The sequence below is a fragment of the Paramisgurnus dabryanus genome, chromosome 8 (genome assembly GCF_030506205.2).
Source record: "Paramisgurnus dabryanus chromosome 8, PD_genome_1.1, whole genome shotgun sequence".
NCBI classification, from domain to species: Eukaryota; Metazoa; Chordata; class Actinopteri; order Cypriniformes; family Cobitidae; genus Paramisgurnus; species Paramisgurnus dabryanus.
Genome location: NC_133344.1, coordinates 30953489 through 30971228, shown reverse-complemented (window position 1 = coordinate 30971228; position 17740 = coordinate 30953489). Strand labels below are relative to the sequence as shown.

The following is a 17740-nucleotide window of genomic DNA, read 5'->3' as shown; positions in this document are numbered from 1 at the left end:
AAAAAGCGAATAAATGAAGGCATACAGATACCTGTTCATATGCCCCCAAAAAAATTATACAGAAGTAAGTACCACAATTATGTAAATCTTTCTGCTCTGTCTAGATGATTACGATTTTTCGATGTCATTCCGAAACCTCTTACACCTTGGGTGGGAGGAGTATTGAGGCCTATAAATATTTGCTTTATTGTGTCTTATTTCTATAAGCTTTTCTGTGTTGAATGTCTTTTTGATTCTGTGCTGATCTTCATTTTAGCCTCACCTAAAATTCTCTAAATATAGTTAATCTACAGCAAACTGTGCAGCAATGGACTCAAGATTCATTGTCTTGTGCTTGGTGCTCCTGTCATCCTCCTGCACTGGAATCAAACTGGAGGGAAATGGATACACTGATATTGTGGTTGCAATCAGTTCAGGAGTACCACAGGACAACACACTCATTGAGAGAATAAAGGTGAATATACAGATTTTTGCACCTTATCTGTTCTTTTTAGAGGCTGATATGTATTAGTTCATTATAATGAAAATAATAAGTGTAATACTTGTGTAGGGAATAATTCACCATGGTCCGTGTGGCACGACACAAAGCAGGTGTGCATTATTTTTAAATAATTCAAAGGACCGGAGTCAATTATACCACGGTTACGACAAACATTGCTATGGTCTCAAACAATCAGAATAAAGCATTCAAATAGCCCATAGTTTAAATAAATATTACCAATGCAGAACAAATGGTTAGTGCTACATTAACTAATAAGCAACAGATAATCCCATTCTGATGTTGGGGTAAGCACAATCTCAGAAAAAAAAGTACAAGAAGGTACAACATTTTTCATTGGGATGGTACCATTTTAAAAAGTACACTTTTGTATCATAGTACCTCAAAGGTATCTATATGAAAATACTACATATGAGGACCTTTTTTCAATGGTACTTTTTGTATTTTTTTGAGAGTGTAAGAAGTGTTACTTGCCATAAATGTCAGTATGCAAGTACTGATTAATTTCTTAATAGTTCAGAACTAAACATTTGTTCTGCATTAGTTACTGTGTGGTACTGAATGGTATTTTAAAGTGTTACCATGTTATTTTATTATTGTTGTCTTAATTCATCTTTAATTTATTAAACAGATATTCGTTGCATGCATTTTCAAAACATCAATTAAAGCATGATTATTAGCTGTCCTCATTTCATATAAATACATATGCAGATTGGCAGTGTTTTCTCATTTATCCAACCCAGTCTCAAGCCAAGTCGTGTTATAGTAACGAAAATTTTGTTTAATTTATTTGTGTGTGATGAAACAAATTTCTGCTGTTTTCCGTGTCTCTGGAGGCGAATGTCTTTTTTCGTCTTTCCCAGCACGAATTTCTATGCTGTTCATGTCTGTGGCACGACTTTCTTTATTGTGTCATTTTATATTTTGTTTTCTCATCGTTGTTTTCTATTTTTTGACCATTGTCACTTGGAGTTTGGGTAAGAATCACTTTCTGTGACTTCCTAACCCAACTCTAACTTGAACTACAGGCGAGAATAGTTTTAAAAGCGGACGAAAAACATGTAGAAACCAATGCATAAAATTACATCCTAACGCAAACCCCGAATCTAACCCTAACCCCATGCCCAATGTTTTAAAAATAGGAAAGAACGATGAGAAAACAAAATATAAAATGACACGATAAAGAAAGTCGTGCCACAGACACGAACAGCCATTGATAGAAATTCGTGCTGGGAAGGACGAAAAAGACATTTGTCTCCAGAGACACGAAAAACAGCAGAAATTCATGTCATCAAACACGAATAAATTAATCACATTTTTTGTAACTATAACACGACTTGCCTTGCATTTATCTGGACAGGACATGTTCACTGAAGGTTCGATGCATCTGTTTGAAGCAATGGACAACATGGTCTATTTCAGAAATGTTACAATACTAGTTCCACCACATTGGAGCAGTAAAAATTTTACCAAAGCCACAACAGAATCCTATGAGAAGGTACAGAACATTAAAGTGTTTTAGTCGTATTTGATCAAAATATTAAATCACCTAATATATGACAAATCTGACACAATTTTTGCATCATACGCAGGCCGGCATAAGAATTGATAAAGCTAATCCAGGATATGGTGATGCTCCGTACACAAAGCAGTATGAAGATTGTGGATCGGAGAATGAGTACATTCACTTTACTCCAGACTTTTTCCTAAATGATGATCTCAATCACTTCTACGGTTCAAGAGGTCTCTAATGTTAACATTTATCATGGAATTATAAAAACAACATTTATTCAGCAGTCTTGTTTCATTTGCTTTTTTGCTTGTAGGAAGGGTCTTGGTGTATGAATGGGCTCATCTGAGATGGGGGGTCTACGATGATTACAAACAGGCTACAAAGTCATAAACCATTAACTCATTATTACAAATATAAACATTGTTATTGTTGATGCTGTTGATAAGGTATGACCAGTATTGTCTTCTTGTTTATTTATAGATGTAGCAAACACATCGCAGGCCAGCATTCAGAGGTGGGTATAGTAATCCAAACAAAAATCAAAACACTCCATAATGTAACTACCAAAGTGTGGTATATGAGTCCTAGTCAAGACGTTTATTACAGTTTAGGTGTCACAGACATGAAGATTTCACTTAAATTCCTTTGATAACATAATGTGTACACTGTTGAAACTTTCAGTGGGAATAACTTATAGTGAGAATAACTTATAGACTTGTAATTCTGAATTCTGGTTCCCAGAATGCTTTGCATTGCTGTTATTTTACAAACATGCTTAATTTTCATTTAACTTTGAACAATCTGTTGCCAGTAAATAACATACATTTAAATACACAGTAAGTTACTGGCAAACGGCTGCTTAACTACATCAATTACAGTGTAATGATAAACTTTTGAAAAAAGCAAAATAGAAGTTTTTATATTTGCACTGAAGCCAGAAATATGACCATATTTTCCAGGAAGTTGCATTTTGCAGAGAAGATGAGCACGATGCCGCAGCCCAGAACCTGCAAAATGAGAAATGTGGTAACAGAGCTACATGGACAGTGATATTTGAGGATTCTGTGGACAGTGCTGCCCTTCAATCTCTGCGACCGTTGCAATCTCCTCCACCAGCACCAACTTTCACTGTTGTACAAAGAATGAAGCGTGTCGTTTGTCTCATCCTTGATGTCTCAGGAAGCATGACAGTATGTAATAAAACACACATTGCTCAATTTTTGTGCAATTGTAACGTGGGCTGCTTACACAAAGCGAGGGAGATAAGAATCCATATGCAAGATCCACAAAACAGGCAACAGGTCAAGGCAGGCAGCAAACAATCAATATCCAATATAACAGGCAACAAGTCAAAGACAGGTAAACAGAATCAGGATACAAGAAACAAGACAGAAAAAACACTTGGTAATGCAGCTTTGAGACATACAATACTTTGCGGGGAGTGATCAGATTTAACCGGTTTTATAGTGAACAGACAGAAAGTACAAAGTGAAGTGGAACATGACAAGATTTCAAAATAAAAGCCAGAACAGAACAGTATATCAAAATAAAAGTACAAAACACAAAACAAAACAGAACACAAAACAAAATCCTTACAGCAATCAGTGTCACCAAAATGGAATTGCAAAAATAATTTCAAAACACGCCATTTATCTACCATTGGTCACGAGTAACAGTCAAATAAAAATTACACACTATACACTTTATTTATAAGTAAAGATGTCTAAATAATTATACTTTATTACATTGTATTAATGAACCATGAATTAAATTGACAAACTATTTTGAAACCCAAACATTAAATTTGATTGACACATTTCATTTGACTTAATTTTCAAGGGCTCAAGGATTCTTCGACAGCGGCAAGCCGCCACACATTTCCTGCAGTACATCATCGAAGATCAAGCCTATGTGGGAATCGTAACCTTTAGCAGTGACGCTTACATTCTTAAACATTTGACTCGTATTGACAATGAGACCACAAGAAAGGAGCTGATCAAATCATTGCCAACCACAGCAGGTGGAGGGACATACATCTGTAAAGGCCTCAGTAAAGGCTTAGAGGTGCCCTGTTAGTTGTATTCAAATACATTTTGTATTGTTGGTGATGTGTAAAGTATAAATGTTCAATGTCAGTGCTCTGCATTTCTTTTAAAAACCCTCAGGTACTTAGAGAGGACAATTTGGATGCATTAGGAGATGAAATCATTTTTCTCACTGATGGTGAGGCGTCAGACGACCTTAATACATGCGTTCCAGGTGCAATACAAAGTGGTGCCATTATACACACGATAGCTTTGGGTAAATCCGCTGCCCAGGCTTTGAGGCACATGGCAGACAAGACTGGTAAGTGACACAGCACAAACATTTAAAGTTCAAACAGAGACCCAAGCATATAGTAGTCATAGGTGTTGTTCATCACATTAATAAGTATAACATATATCCCTGTAAGTGTCAGTTTATATAAATGTGAGTTTATCCAATGCTAATTTCTCCTATATGTTTCATGTTGAAAATAGGAGGAAAATTTATCATAGCCACCGATGATTTAACCTCCAATATGTTAGTGGATGCATTTGCTTCACTTACAATACCAACTGGAGACTACACAAAAGAACCAGTTCAGGTTTGGTAAAACATTCTTGATTACCCATTTTATTATCTGGAGTGGGTCACTAGGGGTCATTTACACCAGTGGCGCCTTACGGCTGTACGCACTGTGCATACCATGAGAGGGCACTAATGCAGTTAGATTTTTTAACATAACGTAGTGATTTTGACACAGGCACCAATTAATTTAGTGATTTTGACACGGGCAACAATTGGGTAGTATGCCATACACAGGACGCTAGAGGTTTCACCTGAAGTGTCTGTGTGTGTGTGTGTGTGTGTGTGTGTGTGTGTGTGTCAGATGACCCCTCCCTCTTCTACTTCGGGGAACCAGCTTAAGAATTTTACTTTAACAATAAGAATGATCCAAATAGATAATTCAACAAATAAGAATGTTAATATGTAAATTGGAGGTAGTTTGTCATCTAATTTATATGGATTTTGTGAGATTCGGACCAGCTTGTAGAACCCTTAAACTGTATTATCCACACAAGGAAGACACAGTGGTAATAAAATGGAATTTATTAACAAAACATAAGTGCTTATTTTTGGTTTAAGATTAAGCACTCTTAAAAAAATTATCTGTGTACGCCTCAGTCATTTCATTCTCCAGCCGGGCCTGCTTGTCGCCTCTGTGTAAACACGAATCTGTGATAATGGGGATGTCATGCACATGTGTTTCAGTCTATAGCTATGCACAAGTATAAACAAAACAACAATGGCGGCCTACAGGACTGTGTTTGTGCTGCTCAAGCTGCTTCTCCAACAAACTTTACAAAATATGGGGACTTAGTGTAGTCCAGGGTTACTTGCAGTAACAAACCTACCTCATCGCCCATCTGCTCAATCTATTTATCACTTTGTAGATTAATGCGTGTGTGTGCAGGCTTGCAGTGATATTTTTCAAGATAACATCATTATCCACTGACCTGGCATACATAATACAGGGATTTAATAGTCTTTGCGGGTCTGTGTAAATGTATATATTTTTTTCATTAACGCTTTATTTGCGTTTTTCAGTTTTTCAATGTGCTCTTTTCTTTGTTGGTTACAGCTTGAGAGTACTGGTTTTAAAACAGCAGACTGGTTTAATGGAACTGTGTCAGTGGATCCGACTGTTGGTAACAAAACCAGCTTTTTAATCGTATTTGAAAGCAGTTTAACTACTGCTTACATACAGTCGCCAAGTGGGTTCATCTACAGTTTGAGAGATATGATTTCAGATACAACAGCAAAGACAATCACGCTAAAAATTCCAGGAACTGCAGAGGTATGACTTTTAAAGTACATCGTCAGATAAAATTAGCCCTAGCTTCACCTTTGTACTTAAATGGCACCTATTATGGCCTTTACAAGATGTAATATAAGTCTCAGGTGTGTCTGTGAAGTTTCAGCTCAAAATACCCCGCATATTGTTTATTATAGCATGACCAAAATGCCCCAATGTGGGATTGCTTTAGTTAAATGGGGATTAAAAAACAAGTAGGGGGTGGATTTTTTTCATCGTAGGATGGTTGTGTTCACACACTGCCAACAAACATTATGTCCAAACAACTTGTAAAAGGGATTTTGCATAATAGGTGCCCTTTAAAGAGTTCAAATTAGTACCTCAGAGGCACATATTAGTACCTTAAAATGTACACATGGTACCCAAAATGTACCATATTGGTACCAAATGTATTTTTTTTCCACATGGTACATGTTAGCAACCTATATGGATCATTTTTCTGACATTGTAGTCAATTATTGCTTAAGTTTATAGTTCAAACCATAAGCTGGAAAACATTTATGCTACTTTAATAAAATATTTTTTTTTAACCATTTAGGTATATCATTGGTCATTTTCATAAGATGTGTGTTTTGCCTAAAAAGTCCTAAAAATGTCTCTTTTTTCTTGTATTGGATAGGCTGGTGACTGGAAGTACAGTATTCTGAGTGGAAGATCTCAGTCGTTGACTATAACTGTAACCAGTCAAGCAGCAGACGCTGATGTTCCTCCTATCATTGTCAAAGCCCATGTCAACCAGCAGTTTAGTGACGGCAGTAAACCCACGATTGTGTTTGCTGAAGTTAGTCAGAACTACAGATCTATAGTTAATGCTGAGGTGTGGGCCACACTGGAGCCCGAAACTGGTGCCCCAGAGATAATACAACTCCTGGATAATGGAGCAGGTAACTTACCCATCATTCTTTTCCAATGCACACACTCTTCTTAAAATGTAAATAAACATATTAACTTCATGTTTTACAGGAGCTGACGCTTTCAAAGATGATGGGATTTATTCCAGATATTTCACAAAATTAGTGAAGGGTAGAAGCAGCTTGAAAGTGCGAGTGAGGAATAAAGATGGACTATCCAGGTTTACTCTCTACGGGAAGAGTGGCGTGGTGAATGGTAAACCAGTTTTATTTAACTTAAAACTGGCAGTACTTCTGATAAGAAAACTTCAGATCTTATAGGGGCGATCAGTAATTGCTGTTCATGTTGTGCAGGCCAATATGGCAGTCATGTGGTGCTTATACTGACACAATTACTGATGCCAGAATACAGTACAGTGTTTCCCATATATTCATTTATCTGTGGCGGGCCGCCACAGAATCAACACTGGCCGCCACAAATAGATTTTTCATGATTCCCATTAACATTTTAATTTGTTAATTTGTCTGTACATACCAGAAGCATGCCTGACGCAGTGCTGACGCGCTGCTGTTGCTATAGGTGACAAATATTTTGCCTGGAAACGCTTTCAAGACGCTTGCGTGTAGCGTGAAAAATAGGCGTCGGTCCTATTCCTAGCATGCACGTGTTTTCGGCGCGGCTCGAGCCGCGCCTGAGACGTGCGTGTCATGCAGGCGGTGTGAACTGTCAAACCTGCTAACATGGGAGCCTAAATAAAAACGGACATGCCACGCAGCTGAGACGCACACGCCACGCAGCCGGTGTGAATCGGCCGTCATTGTGTGCAGCGCCTCAACAGCGCGCGCCTCCGGCCCCCTCCCCTCTCTTTGCTACCCGCCTGCGCCTCTCTCACATAACAGTGAAAAGTATTTAACTCCGTGTTCCTCCGTGTTCTTTCTCTTTCTCACGTAAACGTCAACAGTCACGGATGTTACGGCTGATCAAGTTCATCATGAGAGTAACTTAACAAAAGGTTAGCAGTAGTGTTTCCCACACACATACCCATTCTGATGTGAGTCTCTACCTACCGCGGCATGCCCATGCACGTGTTCTGTAGTAACAGCAACCGTGTATTCTCTCATATTTCTCAATTTGCAACAAATTGTTTGCGCTATACGCGATATACAATAAAACTACCACTCGTATTTCAAATAAAAAAGCGCTCACAACACAACAACACTGATGAGGAACGCAACATCAGTACAGCCTCAATGTAAACGTATGATGATTTTTTCAGACAAAGTCGCGTTTTTAGCAGCAGTTAAAGAAAGAGCTGATTGGATTCAACAAAGAGTTACTGAGTCGCGGGTCGTTACTGGGTCCTGTTTAGTCACTATTTTATAGACAACAGAATAGAAACTATGTAAAAATAGCATTCAGTTGTGTTAAAATGCAATATAATGTGATGGATCAAAGAGTAAAACACGACACAATGACGTCACATATATGCTAATCAGCGTGTGACGTCATCACCGCCACGGTATCTCAAAATCCTGTGGGAAACACTGCAGTAGACAGACTCAGTTTACAGTCAGTCATCATTCTTTTCCATCAACAAACAAAATCATCAAATAAAAATCTTGCTCTGGTCATCTGAACATCGCAGCATGTATTGTACCATATATATGTACAGGGCGTAATTTCCACTAGGGACCGGGGGGGCATGTCCCCCCAACTTGTCAAAATCCTGATCGTGTCCCCCTACTTTCAAAGTCGTTTGTTTTGATTTTTTTAACAGCACGTTGACATCGCCATGTAAAAACAAGACAGAGCAGGAACAAGGAGAGTCTGCCTATTTTGACAGGGTGAAGTAAGGGGAATGCTAATGGCCCATTAACTTTTGAAGTTCCTAGCCATGGAATGTGCCGCATGCGTAACCCCCTTAGCTGGGCTCTCTCTCTCTCTTCGCCTGTCTTTACTGTGAGTGTTTAGCGCGGTCTCGTCGAGCGGAGTGAACTTCAGTAAAGGAAGGTGTGTGTGTATTTACTGCTATTTGCTATGACAGCAGTTTTTTTACTATAAATGCTGTTGATGTGACGCTGAAGCAATACAATACAGATTTACGTTCCCTGTTTTATGTTATGATTCTAATGCAGTCAGCCTCTATAACGGCGTATTCACACGGGGCGTAAGCGTTGACGCTTCCCATTCACTTTTAATGGGTGACGTCAAGCGTTGGCGAACTGAATTGTGGATCCGTCGGCGCTGCGTCAGTGCCGTTGCTCGCGGCAGAAGTTGATTGTCACTGGTCATGTGATTTCTACGTTAACAACACAAGCTTCGAATCGATGCTTCATCTGGCACACCAACTTTTGATCTACACAAGCTCCAAAGCCCCGCTTCCAATGTAACATCACTAAATCCTGAATCGCCAAGCCTTAAGGACTCCTTTTTCAAGAGGAGTCCTGTGCGCCAATGAACGCTATCTATCGATCTGTGCTCGATCGCTCTTCCTTCATTCTCCAACTACCCGGATGTCTGTCTCAGTAACTTGAAATTGAATTTGAGAACTGAATCTGAATTATGAGAAGTGAATGTGAAGATAAAAAAAGAATTTAATTTTCAGTGAGGATCAAATTTTATTAGACTTCAGTTCCAAACTAATAAATTCAATTTCAAATGATACAATTCAAATTCAGTTTTTCAATGCAATTATTCAAGTTTAGCGATTCAAATTCAAATATAAATGATTGAAATTCAGTTTCTGGTGGCACATATTTCAGACCATCATTTTGTGTCCCCCCACTTCTCAAACCAAAGTTACACTCTTGTATATATATACTAAATGCTTCTTTAAAGAAATTCTAAAGAGGTCAAATCTTGAGAGTTTAAACTAAATTTCCTTAACTTTTCGGTTCTTATATCTCAAATGTACTATACAGTTTAAGACTTTTGCATTTCACATTGGCTAACATCTTGTCCACAAAACTGCATCATCAATGTTTTAAAATAAAAGTTGTGGAGCACAAAGTTTTTGTATAATAAGAAAATTTTTATCAATTTACTCCAATTTTCATTGGTATTCGTACCCAAATCTGCAAAAACTTTAATTTTACTGCAGAGCATAATGTGAAACAGTTTGATTTTTAATATCTATAAACTCGCTATATATATATGTAGCAGGGGCGTTGCTAGACATAAAGACACAGGCCCCCAATTTTTTGCTGACTTTTTTTGAAAGCCTGCTGTGTGTGAAAAGTGTGTTCTGTTAAGTTTGCTTAACCCAGTGTAACATTTACTGCTAAAGATACATATATACAAGTGTAATCTTCATCATACCTAACATTATTAACATGTTTGAAAGCATAAATGGCATAAAATGTTTGGAAATAATGACAGCAGAGAAATATTTTCTACATTATACAATGATAGCAATGATTATTAACTTATTTTTACAAGAATATTTTATGAAACCAGTCATTTTATGACTGCTATACTATATAATCTCAGTCACAGTTACTGCTTACTGTTTGTGTTATGTCCTAGAGTTAAATATTAGTAAACTAAATATTAATTTCACATCTCAAAATACAGAACAGTATAACACATACATCTGTTGATTTTCTCAGCAACGATGCAATCCTATAGACTTGACAAGAGGTTTTCCTGAGATTTTTCCTCTAATGTTTGAGACCTGAAAGGGTGAGGATGTAGTTTGTCTTACCTCCCTTAAACTCATCATCTCTCCTTTCTGCTTCCCTTCCCTGCTTTGCACAAAACATTTCTGATGTCCATCTACAGAAGCCAATAATGATCGAGTCAAAATAATATTAGCATTATTATTTAGAAACTTACTTTAGTTTCGTTATGCTTTCATAAGCACTCGCGTGGCGTTACCTTTTGAATGCGATTGTGTGCGGTGAACGCAAACGCGCCTGTCAATGGATATGTGTGTGCACTGCTTCGTCGCTTTTACAAGCCTAAATTGGGTAACTACTTTGCATAAAGATCCGTTTTTGCCGCGATTGTCTTTGTAAAGGAATACACTAGTTAACTGCTAAAATTTAAACTTGAGATTTACACCTGGGCACAAAAGATTTACACTGGGGCACGTGCCCCAGTAAAAGGGGTCTAGCGACGCCCCTGATCTGTAGGTTATATATCTGTTTAAATTAGCTACACACGCTTTGAGAGAAAAGTTGCTTGCATGGAAATTAAATGTTGTTGTTTTTTTCAGATAAAGTGAAGCCAGAGCCTCCAGTTAATAATCAACCACTTGTGGTAGGAAACTTTACCAGAACAGCCACTGGAGAAAGTTTTGAGGTGTCTTTCGTTTCAGGCACAAAACCACCAAATTACCCCCCTAACAAAATCACAGATCTTAAAGCTGAAATCAAGGAGGACACTGTACTTCTCATCTGGACGGCTCCAGGGGAGGATCTTGACCTGGGAACAGGTAAAGCAGATTTTGCTATACTATTGTTTGAGAAATATAAATTGAAATGATTTAACTTAGTCTTTAGTGCTGAAATAAAAATACAGAAACCTTGTAGTCTGCAATCTGCATATGAATTATTTTTATATTTATACCAGTGGGATGTTGAATGCTTTATTCTGATTGGTTGAGAAATGTTCCACAAGTATGCATTATCTAATCTGTCAAAGATCTTAAAATAACAACAAGTCAATGTTTTAACAATGTCTGTGCTGACTGTTGTATGTAAGGGATAATGTATAGGCAGCAGGTTGTTATTGCAGAAATAATGTAAGCCCTGTCAGTGTGATCAGGACCTTGTATCATACTGAAGGGGCTTATTTTGTGAAAACAACCTGCTCATAAGGTAGGGAACATGAAGTATTAAATCAACAGCCCGTCATCAATTATTCCTGACATTTTTCCTTTCTTTCAAAGCTAAATCCTACGAGATCAGATGGAGCAATGACCATGAAATGCTTCGTCTGAACTTCAGCGATGCTTTTTTAGTAAACATGTCTGCAGTCTCACCTCAAGAGTCTGGATCAGTTGAACAACATTCATTTAACATGATAATCCAAAATGGTGCCACAATCTTCTTTGCTATTCGGTCTGAAGACAAAGATGCTGTGAAATCTAAAATATCCAACATTGTTCAGGTCACAAAGATCCTGCCTGCTCCGGGACTGAATTTTATATTTATTATCGTTTTTGTTTGTGTGGCAACTATATCTGTATGTTTTTGTGTTGTTGTGAAACAAAGACGTTACTTCCGTAAAATCCAAATTTACAGACGCTTTTTTTAATGCAAACAAATGGCAAAAACAGTACTCATGTAAAAAAAATCTTGCTTAAACTTTACAATACATCAAATTTGTTTATTATCATTAGTTAAGGCAATATGAACTAACAATATGCAACACAGTTTTAAATAGCATTTTAAAATGCTTTTAACCTTTGTTAATCTTATGGAAATGTATGTGCTAATTTTTCATGTTTGGTCATCCAACATTAACTAATGTTAACAGATTCAATTTATCAATTTAAAATATGTAGTAGTAAAGTCAATGCTTACATGTATTAAAAATAATAAATGTTGTAGAAATGTTAATTATAGCTTAATTCATGCCAACAGATCTGGTTAACAAATGAAACCTTATTGCAAAGTATTTTTTGTCTTAAACCTTTGAACCTATGTATACCTAATCTCCAATAAATTCTTATTGTACTTGTATCTGCAGCGTATTATATTATTTTCATACTGCAAAATGTATTTTGGTACCTTATACCTAAAATGAATCAATAATAATAATAATATAATAAACTTTATTTTCTATAGCGCCTTTAAAGTGTACATATCAAAGCGCTGTACAAAAACAATTAAAACAACAAAGATACAGCACACAATAAAGATTTAATAATAATAATAATAATAATATGTTTTATTTATATAGCGCCTTTCCATTGCTCAAGGACGCTTCACAATAACAGTTAGGAGTAAACAGTAAATACATACAGTAGCAGACAATTGACAATTGCCCAGTCCAAGCGATCACGGTTGCGTTTTGCATTTCAAGTTAAATAAACAAAACCAAAAATAACATAAAACAGAAACAAAAACAAGCAGGATCAAATCAAGACAACATGAAAATCGGTAGGTAAAGCAAAGGTCTGATGCAACAGAATAATTGAGTGTAAGGAACCTGATTATGAAAAACATGTCATGACAGATAGTATTTATTAAACAAATGGGTTTTGAGTTTAGGCTTAAATTCATGCAGTGTTGCTGTTGCCCTCAGAGACAGGGGAAGAGAGTTCCATAGCTTAGGGGCTATAACTGAGAAAGACCTACCACCCATAGATGAAAGGCGAAATCGCGGTTCACAGAGGAGTTTACAGTCAGAAGAACTGAGGGTTCGAGGGGAAGTATAAGGAAAAAGTAAGTCAGAGAGATAGGAAGGAGCAAGACCATTGAGTGACTTAAAGGTAAGCAGGAGAATTTTTGTAGGAAATACGAGAAGACAAAGGTAGCCAGTGGAGGTCGAACAGAATTGGAGTGATATGAGCGGATCGTTAAGTGTAAGTTAGCAATCTTGCGGCAGAGTTTTGAATATATTGCAGACGTGAGATAGAGTGTGCTAGTAGTCCGGAAAAAAATAGCATTTCAGTAGTCGAGACGAGATGTGATAAACGCATGTACCGAAGATTCAGCGTCTTTTGGGCTAACATAGAGACGGAGCTTGGCAATGCGGCAGAGTTGAAAAAAGGCAGCTTTACAGAGTTGACTAATGTAGGGGTTGAAAGTCAGTGAAGAGTCAAGGGTGATACCCAAGTTTTTAACAGTAGCAGCTGGAAAAATGGATGTAGCTTCAAGGTCAATAGTGGGAGTCTTGGTTATGTTTTTTGTTAGAGATGCTGGACCAGTAATTAAGATTTCTGTCTTAGTCAGATTCAAACTGAGAAAGTTGCAGTTCAGCCAGGTCTTTAATTCATTAATACATGAGGCTAGGGATGTAGTCTGGTGAATAGAGTCCGGTCTACAAGCGGTATATATCTGAATATTGTCGGCATAACAGTGATAGTGAAAACCATGGCGGCGAATAATTTGTCCGTTAGGCAAAAATGTAAATAATAAACAGTAATGGGCCGAGAACTTATCCTTGTGGAACACCTTGATCTAATATGACTGTGGGAGATTTATAGTTGTGCATACTGATATAAAATTTTCTGTCTGTCAGATAGGAAGAAAACCAAGAGAGCGCAGCTCCTGAGATACCAATCTCTGAGAGGCGCTTCAGTAAACATTTATGACAGACAGTATCAAAAGCTGAACTAAGGTAGAGTAATAAAAGTATGGAGAGGTTACCCGAGTCAGCAGAGAGTAAGAGGTCATTAATAACCCTTACTAATGCAGTTTCAGTGCTGTGATTTTGGCGAAAATCAGACTGAAATAAATCAAAGCTATCATTGTGAGACAGAAATGACTGCAATTGAGTGGCAACAACCTTTTCCAAAATTTTTGAGACATAGGGTAAGTTGGAAATGGGCCGATTATTAGTAAAGTCAGTTGAGTCCAGATTTATTTATTTGGTTACACTTTATTTTGATAGTCCAGTTTAGACATTCTACTAACTATAAATAACTTTGCAACTACATGTCAACTAACTTTCAATATTTTGCAACTATACGTCAACTAAGTGTCATTAGAGTATTAGTAGACTGTAAGGGTTGGGGTTAGTGAAGAGGTTTGGGTTAGTGGAATAAGTTGACATGCACCTGCAAAGATATGTCTGTTGAGATATCAACACAATAGTGTTAGTAGATATTAAGCAGACAGTTTACTAATTCTCTAAAGATTGGTAGTTGATAAGTCATTGCAAAGTTACTTATAGTTAGTAAAATGTCTAAAGTGGACTATCGAAATAAAGTGTTACCCATACATTTTTTTTGAGGATAGGAGTAACTGCAGCCGTCTTTAGTGAAACAGGAAAAGAAGCAGAGAGAAGGGACATATTCACAAGATGTAAAATAGGAACAGAAATGACAGAGGTGCAGTGCTTCAGAAGGATTGTTGGTGCGGGATCCTGCTGGCATGAAGAAGAGTTTGATTTCTGTATTATTTCTTTAATTAAGATGGGGTTTGTCATTGTAAAGTTATTAAGTGTATGTGTCACAGGGTGACTATATAGGGCGGAACTAAAATGGAGAAGATTGGTTCCGCCCGGAGACGGTTTCCGTACACCTTTTTACTTCCTGGGTTCCATGGCAGCACAATTTAGGGCTTACGAGAGACAGGTGTGGATGAATTAAGGTGGCAACTCATGATTGGAGGAGGTGGTGAAGACGGCACATAAATAGAACTGCAAAAACACAAGTGGGGCAGTTGATTTCGGGGCAAGCTCCGCTCCGCCAAGGGCGGATTAAACACCCACTCCTCCGAAGGTGCCGTTGATCCGGGGATCGCTAAAGCGAGCGGAAAGAGTGCGGCCGAAGAAGCTGAAAGGAAGGAGTGGAGGGTTTATGAAAGGAGCACCACGGAAGAGTGGTTGGTTGTTGTCGTTTGGTTGCAGTCGGCGGTGGTTCAGCCGTATATGATGGTGAAGTGGATATTGTGCTGCTGTGGTGTGGAAACGGAGGACTAAACAAGACGTTGGTTGGAAACTAAGGAAGAGGATAATAAGTTGGCTGAGTATATTGGAAGTTCTTTGACATCGTGAGCAGAGGTGGAAAGAGTACTGAAAATTTGTACTCAAGTACAAGTACAAGTAGTTGCTAAAATAATACTCAATTACAAGTAAAAGTACTGGTGTTAAAAATGTACTTAAGTAAAAGTACAAAGTACCCCTCTTAAAAACTACTCAAGTACAAATTACTTTTTAGCCGGTGATATTTATTGAATAAACATTAAATCCATTGAATGAAATCAGAAATATGAATGGATTAAAATCAGGCAATTTGTGTTTTATACTAATAAACGCATAGTACAGGAATTTTGTCTGTTTAAAGAATGTTAAATGATTTTAACAGCAGCTATTATTATTATTATTTTTATTATTTCATATTGTTTCTTCATATAATTTTTATCAAGTTGTAAAAATGGTCTAATGTTATTATTATTAATGAATTATGATGCAACATAAATAAGCTTGTTGGGTTATTTTATTTAAAAACAGATTTTTTTACATTAACTCATTCCCCACCAGCCATTTTTTCGAAAAGTTGCCCGCCAGCATTTTTTATGATTTTCACAAAATTTTTACAAAATGCTTTCCAGGAAAATTTTCTTCTAAAAATATATAAACATACAAATATATCAAATGAAAGAACAGACCCTCTACTTTCAAACAAACAATAAAAAAAAGTGAAAAACCGTTTCATCCTATTTTTTCCCCTGCTTATAAACTCTTAAATATTGGTATTTTCTTTACAAATACACATTTTTTTTTAACAAAAAGCTAAAACAATTGCATTTTTGTGAAGGAATTTAGTTAAAGATCAGATTCAGAACGAATATCAAACATAAAATTAGTAAATAACGTTTTGGCTTCAGTTTATCCATAAATTGGGTAAGTCCGCTATCTAGTGGACAATCGCGGTATTGCACATTAACATAAATCTTCAGAAACACGTTTTTTATGCAAATTTTTTTTTCTTAATTGACAAGATAACTTGTCAATAGCAGGGAAAAGAGTTAGAAAATATTATTGGACAAGAAAGCTTTGAAAAAGTACCCTACTAATATTTCAAAAGTTATCAGCATTTAGCACTGACATATGTGTAATTTAGACAGGCTGTCAGTGCAGTAACACTGCTACGCCAGTGGGACGCGGCAACAGACGAATTTGATAAAAGAGTCCTTATTAGACTGTTTATTATTATAAGCTTAAAACACTGATTCAATATGAATAATATAATGTTGACAATGACATGAAATTTAACTTTCAGCGCCATTTTACAATGCTAAATCTTTTTTTACGGTCTATGTGCTCGTCACCTAGGTAACTGAAGCTCATGTTTCAAGTGATGTTTTCAGTCACATTATCGTGAGGTCTACCCAACATTAAAAACGAAAACGATCACATAAATATGGTTATAAGTCTTCTTACCATAATGTGCTTTTTGAGATTAGACGCTGAAGTATTGTAAGCCGAAATCACTACAGATACATTTACACGCTGTCTCCTTTCCTTCCTCTGTTTGTGAACAACTCCCAGGTTCGGCCATAGGCACTCATCATCCGGTATTTCTTCGGAATTTTTAATTAATTCAGCGTCCATAACGGCAAAGTTCTTCGACATTAAAGCACTAAATACAACGTCACAGTGAAGGACGCGCGAGGATCGATTGAATAGCTCTCCAGAGATTTCCGGTTCAAATACAAGGGTTTTTATTGGCCCGCCCACGATCAATTATTTCTATTGGATATCCAAATGCTGTCAAAGATTTGAATATTAATTTAATTCAAATTCTACAAGTACTTAGTAACGAATGTGATTTTCAAAGTAGCGAAGTACATTACTTACCTTAATTTGTACTTAAGTACAAGGAAAATTACAGACTTAAAAATGTACTCATAAAAGTACAAGTACACGAAAAAACTACTTAATTACAGTAACGTGAGTAGTTGTAATTCGTTACTTCCACCTCTGATCGTGAGAGTACTGACATGCATATCTTCAGTGTGATAGTCGGATGAATACGATTGGATTACGTGCAGTGTGAAGGAAACCAGCCAGTGTGGATATCGCGGAGACAAAGTGAGGAAGTGCGATAACTTACCGTGAGTACAAAAAATATACAGCTGGATGTGTTTATTGAGAGTGCATTGTTTAATGTATGTGTGAGCCCCCAGCGAACTAGGATAGCGGCCCTATCACGGGGCAGAGTGGTGGGTGAGCCGGCAGCGTAGCATTACAAGGAAGGAAGATCATCGCAACAGCTACTTTCAACCATCAGCTTTCTACTCCGGGAAGATCATGGCCTGACCTTACTTTTTGTCACTTGAAGTGTGTCGTGGGTGAGTCT

The 17740-nt window shown here is 37.1% G+C and overlaps 1 protein-coding gene across 1 annotated transcript; it reads left to right on the top strand.

The window, feature by feature from the left end:
- The first annotated feature begins 307 nt into the window (after nucleotides 1-307).
- On the top strand, nucleotides 308-17735 carry LOC135771336 (calcium-activated chloride channel regulator 4A-like). The gene is made up of 14 exons (XM_065281536.2): nucleotides 308-454; nucleotides 1860-1997; nucleotides 2092-2242; nucleotides 2326-2395; nucleotides 2493-2526; nucleotides 2972-3202; nucleotides 3852-4076; nucleotides 4178-4358; nucleotides 4532-4638; nucleotides 5677-5892; nucleotides 6530-6794; nucleotides 6874-7017; nucleotides 10979-11197; nucleotides 11654-17735. The coding sequence occupies exons 1-14, from the start codon at nucleotides 308-310 to the stop codon at nucleotides 12019-12021; spliced, it is 2496 nt and encodes an 831-aa protein (XP_065137608.1). The 3' UTR covers nucleotides 12022-17735.
- Nucleotides 17736-17740: the final 5 nt, after the last annotated feature.

What these genes read in the sequence shown, in the direction of transcription:
- LOC135771336 (XM_065281536.2), top strand. Translation starts at nt 308, where the DNA reads ATGGACTCAAGATTCATTGTCTTGTGCTTGGTGCTCCTGTCATCCTCC. An exon ending in TCGCAGGCCAGCATTCAGAG is followed by an intron (nt 2,527 to 2,971) that starts GTGGGTATAGTA and finishes CATATTTTCCAG; the next exon opens with GAAGTTGCATTTTGCAGAGA. An exon ending in GCCTCAGTAAAGGCTTAGAG is followed by an intron (nt 4,077 to 4,177) that starts GTGCCCTGTTAG and finishes AAAAACCCTCAG; the next exon opens with GTACTTAGAGAGGACAATTT.